The sequence below is a fragment of the Scylla paramamosain genome, chromosome 43 (genome assembly GCF_035594125.1).
Source record: "Scylla paramamosain isolate STU-SP2022 chromosome 43, ASM3559412v1, whole genome shotgun sequence".
NCBI classification, from domain to species: domain Eukaryota; kingdom Metazoa; phylum Arthropoda; class Malacostraca; order Decapoda; family Portunidae; genus Scylla; species Scylla paramamosain.
The window spans coordinates 3739684-3747183 of NC_087193.1; the positions used below are offsets into that span (position 1 = coordinate 3739684).

A 7500-nucleotide genomic window follows, 5' to 3' on the forward strand; every position below is an offset into this window, starting at 1 on the left:
TGGCGGTGACTTCATGGAGGGTGTCCGTGGTGGTGATGGTGGTGGCGGTGGTGATGTGGTGTTGGTCCTGAGTGTCCGTCTCATTGCTTTCCTGGCTCTCACCTGCCTCGTCCAGGACAGGTGTGTGTACCAGGGTGAGGGAATTCTTGCGCGAGGGGCCCTGCGCACAGTACAGGTAAACAGGTGAACATAACGTATAAGAAAATATAAACAATATCAAACAACACATAAAATTATGAAACCTGTAGATCAGACTAAATTAAATTAGATGAAATGAGATTGACCACAAAAACACAAAGATTAAATGAAACACACACACAGACACACACACACACACACACACACATACACAGTATCAAGTATTACTAAACCATCGTCATTTTCTTACATCTTGACCTACGTAAAACATATTTTGCTCTTGTACATTTTATGCAGTGGTGAAATTATTGTGCATCAGCGTGACTTCAGCGTGACTTTAGAGTGACATGAGGGTGAATAGGATGACGTGATGGTGAGTACGGTGACATGAGGATGAGCAGGGTGACATGAGGATGAGCAGGGTGACATGAGGGTGAGTAGGGTGCCATGAGGGTGGGCAGGATGTCATGAGGGTCAGTAGGGTGAGCAGGGTGGGCAGGATGAGCAGGGAGCCTCACCATGAGCATGTCGGCGACCTCCTCCCTGAGGTTGACAATCTTGCCGTTTTTTCACCACGCACGTGGGGCACCTTGGCCAGGAAGTCCTCCACGGAGGTGCGCCGTTTCCTCAAGCTCTCCACGTCATAGGGGTCACCGGCCATGACGCCCAGGCTGCCGCGCCGCATGTGGTTGCCGTTGGAGTCGAAGGTGTCGTCTGTGAGCAGAAAGGCCGTGCGGTTGATGCGGTTCCACTCCAGCGGGTGCTTGGCGGTGGCGCGGCGGCCCAGATCCAGGTCCAGCGTGGTGCGGGGCCAGCTCGCTGGTGCGCCGGCACTCCGACCCTCTGCGGCACTGGTGTGTGCGGTGGTCCGACCCGCGCCGCCCCTCCGCCTCCCGTCTTGGCTCCCGCCGCGGTCCGCCCACTGCCGCCGCCACTGCTGTCGTGATGGCCCGCCACTGGTGTCACTGCCTCCGCTGGCCGCCACAGCTCACTGCCACGCCTGCCCGCCCTCACTGCCCCCGCCTGCCGCCCTCACTGCCCCGCCCCTCACTGCCACGGCGTTCACTGCCACCGCGCCCTTCACCCCCTCGCCCCTCACTGCCGCGCCGTCCTTCCGTTTTCCCCTCCCCCTCGGATTTATCGCTGCCCCGCTGGAGGGAGTTCCTGCCGCTGCTCACGTCGCTAGACTCGCTGCGGTAGTCCACCTCAGGGCACAGCCGCGAAGGATCCCCCGCGTCTGAGTGCGTGGAGGGAGGAGCCAAGGGGGGCTCCTCCAGGTCGGCGGGGGGCAGGGCTGGGTCGAGGGGGCGCGGCTCAGGCTCTGAGATGCTGCTGAAGAGGGTGGAGGTGACGGAGGTGAGGGAGTCGGCGGGGGCAGGGGGCAGGCGCGGCTTGGGGGGCACAGGGGGGCGGGGGGCGGGCTTCCGGCGGGAGGAGTTGGGCAGGAAGATGACTTGCCGTTTGTCGCGCACCTTGTGGAGAGGAGAGAGGAGAGAGAGAGAGAGAGAGAGAGAGAGACGAGAGAGAGAGGAGAGAGAGAGAGAGAGAGAGAGAGAGAGAGAGAGAGAGATTAGAAATTCTATAAATCCAACAGCAACATCACATCAACAACAACAACAACAACAACAACAACTACTATTACTACTGCTACTACAACTACAACTACTACTACTACTACTACTATTACAACAACAACAACAATTAGTCTCTCTCTCTCTCTCTCTCTCTCTCTCTCTCTCTCTCTCTCTCTCTCTCACCTTAATGGGGACACACCTCGGGGTAGGTGTCCTGCAGCTCACTGGGAAAGAAACCATCCAGAATATCCTGCAGGAACTGTCTCGTCTGCACTGTCTCGAAGCTTCGGAACCTCCCGTCATCCACCACTATGCCGTTCTTGTACAGGGTCAGTTGTAGGCTCTCCCCAGCCTGTAGAGAGAGAGAGAGAGAGAGGGAGGGTGAGAGAGAACAGGAAAAATAACGGTTGGTGCAGAAGCCATCAGGTCTACTCGTACACATGGCAGTCCCTGTCTATGACATGCCTGCCTGTTTCCACCTGTCATCCCCCATACACACATTTGTCTAGTCACCTTTTAAAAGCTCCCCATTGACTAGGCACTAATAACCTGATGACTTGGGTCCGTTCCCCGCCACACTCACATCTCCCCCCCCCACACACACACACACCACTCCAACACCCCAAAAACTCTCCTCCCCACGCATACAGCCTCACCTCGGCCGCCGCGTCCCCCTGTGCCACGATGTTCAGTTCTGTTATCGCCGCCAGCAGCTTCTCGTAGTCTAAACTGAATGGTTCCGCCTCAGAGGAGATGCTTCTTGATGTGGACTCAGCCACCACACACGCCTCACTTCCTTGTTCTTGTGGTTCCTAGGGACGGGAGGCAATTGAAGTTAGCTTAGGTTAGGTTAGCTTGGGTTGTGGTAGGTTAGGTTTGGGTAGGTTAAGTTAGGTTCGGGTTGGTTAAGTTAGGTTAGGTTTGGGGTAGGTTAGGTTTAAGTTTGGGTAGGTTAGGTTTGGTTAGGTTAGGTTAGGTTAGGTTATGTCTTTCTCCTCCCTATAGAGACTCATCCACCCACCTACCCCCTCCCCCACAAATACACACACTCACACCCTCCTCCCACCCTTCCTTCCCTGACTAACCTCCTGTGGCGCTTAATCCTGACCCTGGGGTGTGTCCTCTGGCCGTGGGAGGGCGTGGCGTTGGGCGAAGTTGCTTCTGATGAGGAGTAACTGCAGGAGGCGTTGACGGGGTTGTCCAGCAGATAAGTCTCCTCAGCCTCAACACCACACCATGCCATATTCACTTAAGAACCGCTGTGGGTGGATGGGTGAGTGGATTGAATGTAGGTGGCTGAATGTTGAAAGTGTAAGATGCTGTGGTCAATATCTGTCTATCTATCTATCTATCTGTTCTGTTGAGGGTGAGTGTGTGTATATAAGGGAGGGAGGAGATGATGGAAGGGTGTGTGTGGGTGAATGGTCGGATAGGATGGGTTAGGTGTGTGTAACAAGGTAGGCTGAGACAGGTATAGGTAAGAGACAGGTAGGCTGAGATATGATGTGGTGTGTAAGGTATGAATAGCCTAGGACAGATGTGGATAGTCTCTCTCTCTCTCTCTCTCTCTCTCTCTCTCTCTCTCTCTCTTCTCTCTCTCTCTCTCTACTCTCTCTCTCTCTCTCTCTCTCTCTTACCTCCATCTCCATCACTTGTCTCTCCAGTTTGAGGCATTTCTCCTCCACAGACGCCATCCTTGAATCCTTTAGTTTGTCCAGGAACCCTACCTTGCTTCCTACAGCGTCCTCCTCCGCCTTCATGTACAGTCTGCAAGGATTCGTGACGGTTAGGTTAGGATAGGTTAAGACAGTTAGGTTAGGTTAGAATAGGATAGGTTAGGTTAGGGCAGGTAAAGTTGGGTTAGGTTAGGTTAGGTTAGGATAGGTTAAGTTAGGTTAGGTTAGAATAGGATAGGTTAGGTTAGGGCAGGTAAAGTTGGGTTAGGTTAGGTTAAGTTAGGTTAGGATAGGTTAGGTTAGGTTAGGTTAGGTTAGGATAAGTTAGGTTAGGTTAGGTTAGGTTAGGTAAGGTTAGGTTGGGTATAGGTTAAGGAAAAGCTAATTTTGAGAGCAACATTTTTTCATCCTTCTAGAAAACTAAAAGACTGAGCTGGGTGCAGTGAAGGATGAGGAGGGAGGAGGGGGAGGAGAAAGAGGAGGAGGAGGAGGAGGAGGAGGAGGAGGAGGAGGAGGAGGAGGAGGAGGAGGAGGAGGAGGATTAACAGAAGCCTTGGTAATAGAGAACCATTGCTGGAGGGAAATGAAGGAGGAGGAGGAGGAGGAGGGAGAAAGAGGGAGGGAGGAGTAGGAAGGAGATTAGTTATATGGAAGGAAAGAAGGGTAGAGAGAGAGAGAGAGAGAGAGGAGAGGAGGAGAGAGAGAGAGAGAGAGAGAGAGGAGAGAGAGAGAGAGAGCCAGTCAGTCAGTCAGTTTATTCCACACTACATCACTCTCCCGTTTTCTTTAATGCCATTCCATCTTTCAGAAATGCCATTATTATCACACCTTGCCAATTACACCTGTCGCCTTCTTCCTCTCACCTGGGCTGCTAATCTCTCACCACCACCTGCCCCAGACTCACCTGTCAATTAAGGCACATGTGTTGTTCTTTCATCCCTTTCATTAACGTTTTCTTTTTCCTATTCATCAATCTCTTATGTTCTTCTTTCTCTCTCGTTCCTTTTTCATTTTCTTTCGTTCCCTTTAAGAGGCGTTTTGAGCAGCAGTCTTTGAAAGTTGTCTTTAGAAAGGTAAGGAGCCTTTGAAAAATTATCTTTAACCCCTTGACTGACACTTGATTCATCTTTTCTTAATCACCCTGAAACATCCTCACTTGTTCTACAGCCACATCCAATCTTTAAACTAGGTAGAAATTGCAAAATCTATTCCTTTTCACCCATAACTTTCTTGCAGATGCTTATAAAGATTTCATACATTGCATATAGTGGTGATAATTGTCTCGTACCAAAGTGAAAGGGTTAAGAGGGCGAGACGCGTTTTAAAATTATCTTTGGTAGAGAAAGAAGTGTTTAAGAATCAAGGCCCCTTTGAAAATTGTGTTTAACAGAGCAATGAGCATTTAAGAGTTGTTTTGAGAGTTTTGAGTCGTTTAAGAACCGGTGAACATTGGTAAAGCAAGAGACTTTAACGTTTGCAGAGCCATCTTTAGAAGGACCTGGAAGTGTTTACAACCCTCAGTGAGCAGAGAGAGATGGAGGGATGGAATAGCGGTATAACTGGAGAGGATGGGAGTCATTGAGGAAGATGCAAGCGACAGAAACACCTGGAGGAGACTCGCACGTGGTGCCAAGCCTCCACTCTACAGAAGCAGCGAAAGGGCAAGAAGAATAGGAAGGAGAAGAAGAAGGTGGTGGTACTGGAGGATGCAAGGGACAGAAACACCCGGAGGATCTTCTCACATGGCGCCAACCCGTCGTTCTAGGAAAACAGCAAAAAGGAGGAGAAAAGATAATTATCCGCGGTATTTCTAGCATCTAGCGTCACTCACCTCAGTTTCTCCTCCAGCACCGCAATGTGGAAGTCCCGCTGTCTCAGTGTCTGCCTGGCGTGGGACAGCTGCGCCTCCATTGCTACCAAGCGTGACATTAGCAACCCCAGCAGCTCCTTGTCACTCGCCCGCCCCCCGCCCCCCGCTGCCACCCCCCACGCCCCCAATAGACCCCCCGCTTGTCAGGTAGGGGTGAGGGCCTCCGCTACCTCCACCTCCGCTGCCTCCGCCCCCGCCTCCGCCTCCGCCGCCACCATCTCCCGGATCTGTAGAAGTCGAGATGAGGTGAGGCAGATGAGGTGGAGGGAAAGGAAATGAGGCCGCTAATGAAAGATGTGGGAAGGAGTGGAAGGAGGAAGGAAGGAAATGAAAGTGTTAGTGGAGAGAGGAGGAGGAAGAAAGAGAAGAAGGAAGGAGGGAAGAAAATGAGATGAAAAATGTGTGAGGATTGAGACACGTAGGAAGGAAGGGAATAAGAGGAAAGAGGAAGAGGAAGAGGAAAAGGAGGAAGAAGAGGAGGAGGAGGAGGAGGAGAGGAGGAGGAGGAGGAGGAGGAGGAGGAGGAGGAGGAAGAGAAGGGATTTTACATATTTTTATTCATCAAGAAAAAAAAGAAGTAATAACAGAAATAAACAGAAAATGCAGAAAGAGAGAGAGAGAGAGAGAGAGAGAGAGAGAGAGAGAGAGAGAGAGAGAGAGAGAGAAGAGAGAGAGAGAGAGAGAGAGAGAGAGAGATTTACCGCTATAATTTAAACATTTTGCAAACCACAGTAATACATATATCTGTCTGTCTGTCTGTCTGTGTGTCTGTCTATCTGCCTGTCTGTCTGCCTGTCCGTCAGTAGCTATAAATATGACAAAACAGAGGCATACTAACCTAATCTAACCGAACACCAACCTCTGGCAGCAGCAATCTGTGGATTTAACCCTGCGGTGGTGGTGATGGTGGCGTCGCTGGTGGTGGTGGTGGTGGTGGTGAGGGCGCGGGGTGGGGGAGGGAGAGGAAGGGGCAGGGGGGCAGGAGGTCAGCGGGGAGAGAGCCTGTGTTCATGGCGTGCTGCGGGGGGGGGCGCGCCGTGCAGGAGTGGGTCAGATCCGCAGCGGGCGAGGGGTGGGAATCCTTCTGACCTCAGGCGCTGTGGGAGAGACGCAGGGAGGGAGAAAGGGAGGGATGAAGGAAGGATGGGAGGGAGGAAGGGAGAAAGAGAGGATGGAAGAAAGGAAGGAAAGAGAGAGAGAGAGAGAGAGAGAGAGAGAGAGAGAGAGAGAGAGAGAGAGAGAGAGAGAGAGAGAGAGAGAGAGACAGTTCTTATTGTTGTTATTGTTATAATTGTTATTGTAGTAGCAGTAGTAGTAGGAAAACTGCAGTAGCAGTAGTAGTAGCCAAACTAGCTACACGTAACTACTACTACTACTACTACTACTTACTACTACTACTTACTACTACCAACAGATTCTCTCTACCAACCATTCCCTTTTCCACTAACTAAACCATCATTCCTCCTCCTCCTCCTCCTCCTCCTCCTCCTCCTCCTCCACCCCCCCCCACACAAACACACACACACACACACACACACGATCAACACACACACACACCTCATCCCTTGTTCCTCCTTTCATTCCCCTTGTGTTCGCGCCTTACCTGCACCGTGGGGGACAGGATGGGGGAGGAGCATCCTGAAGGGGGCCTGGAGGTGGAGCGCTTGGACCCCACGGAGGAGGAGGAGCGGTAGGACCTGGTGATGTCTGTTAGCTGACGGATTTGGTCATCGGAGAAGTCAGGATGGCGAAAAGGCAGGGTGCGCTTGCTGGGGGCAGAGCAGAGTCAGATTAGGTTGGTCTGGGTTAGGTTAGGTTAGGTTAGGTTAGGTCTGGTTTGATTAGGATGGGTTAGGTTAGTTTGGGTTGAGTTGAGTTGAGTTGGGGTGGGTTGAGTTTGGCTGGTTTGGTTTAGGTTGGGTTTGGTTGGGTGGGAGGATCGTAATTGCTTCCACAAAAGAGAAAAAGAAAAAAAAAGATGCAATCACTGGGGCTACGTGGGAGGAGCAGAATATTGTGTTTACCTGGGAGAAAATGTGGGGCGGGTGATGTGTTTTTACGTTTTCTTTGACAGTGAGAGTGAAGGAAGAAAACGAATCAAGGTTATTATGGAAGTGTCGGTAATGTTATGAAACTTTATTGTTATTCTATCTTTCTCTAACCTAATTGTTACTCTAAAACTTACCTTACTGATATTTAACTTACTAAACCTTTTATTTTCCCCTCTAATCTTACCTTATTT

The 7500-nt window shown here is 51.0% G+C and overlaps 3 protein-coding genes across 3 annotated transcripts in view; all 3 read right to left on the reverse strand.

Annotated features, from left to right (window-relative positions):
• Positions 1-1137, reverse strand: part of LOC135093416 (formin-like protein 2) — a 7006-nt gene extending 5869 nt beyond the window's left edge. Inside the window, exons 1-2 of the mRNA XM_063992694.1 lie at positions 657-1137; positions 1-160 (exon numbers count right to left, since the gene is read on the reverse strand). The exon at positions 1-160 is cut by the window's left edge and continues 129 nt beyond it. Of these exons, the coding sequence (XP_063848764.1) occupies positions 1-160; positions 657-665 (169 nt within the window). The 5' untranslated portion in view covers positions 666-1137. The remainder of the gene's footprint in view (positions 161-656) is intronic.
• A 24-nt stretch (positions 1138-1161) lies between these two features.
• LOC135093418 (UBX domain-containing protein 11-like) lies at positions 1162-5733 on the reverse strand. The gene is made up of 6 exons (XM_063992696.1): positions 5220-5733; positions 3350-3479; positions 2798-2971; positions 2369-2524; positions 1896-2064; positions 1162-1610 (listed from the first exon to the last, which is right to left on the reverse strand). Exons 1-3 carry the CDS (start codon positions 5315-5317, stop codon positions 2936-2938), a joined length of 264 nt encoding a protein of 87 aa, XP_063848766.1. The 5' UTR covers positions 5318-5733; the 3' UTR covers positions 1162-1610; positions 1896-2064; positions 2369-2524; positions 2798-2935.
• A 243-nt stretch (positions 5734-5976) lies between these two features.
• LOC135093422 (uncharacterized) overlaps positions 5977-7500 on the reverse strand; it is an 18242-nt gene continuing 16718 nt past the window's right edge. Inside the window, exons 2-3 of the mRNA XM_063992699.1 lie at positions 6862-7027; positions 5977-6355 (exon numbers count right to left, since the gene is read on the reverse strand). Coding sequence (XP_063848769.1) covers positions 6245-6355; positions 6862-7027 — 277 coding nt within the window. The 3' untranslated portion in view covers positions 5977-6244. The remainder of the gene's footprint in view (positions 6356-6861; positions 7028-7500) is intronic.

Bases quoted from the DNA above. Each gene is read 5' to 3' on its own strand.
- LOC135093418 (XM_063992696.1), bottom strand. From the start codon at position 5,317: ATGTCACGCTTGGTAGCAATGGAGGCGCAGCTGTCCCACGCCAGGCAG. The intron at 3,480-5,219 runs GTGAGTGACGCT...GAATCCTTGCAG, and splicing joins GTGCTGGAGGAGAAACTGAG to ACTGTACATGAAGGCGGAGG. The intron at 2,972-3,349 runs GTAAGAGAGAGA...ATCCACCCACAG, and splicing joins GACAAGTGATGGAGATGGAG to CGGTTCTTAAGTGAATATGG.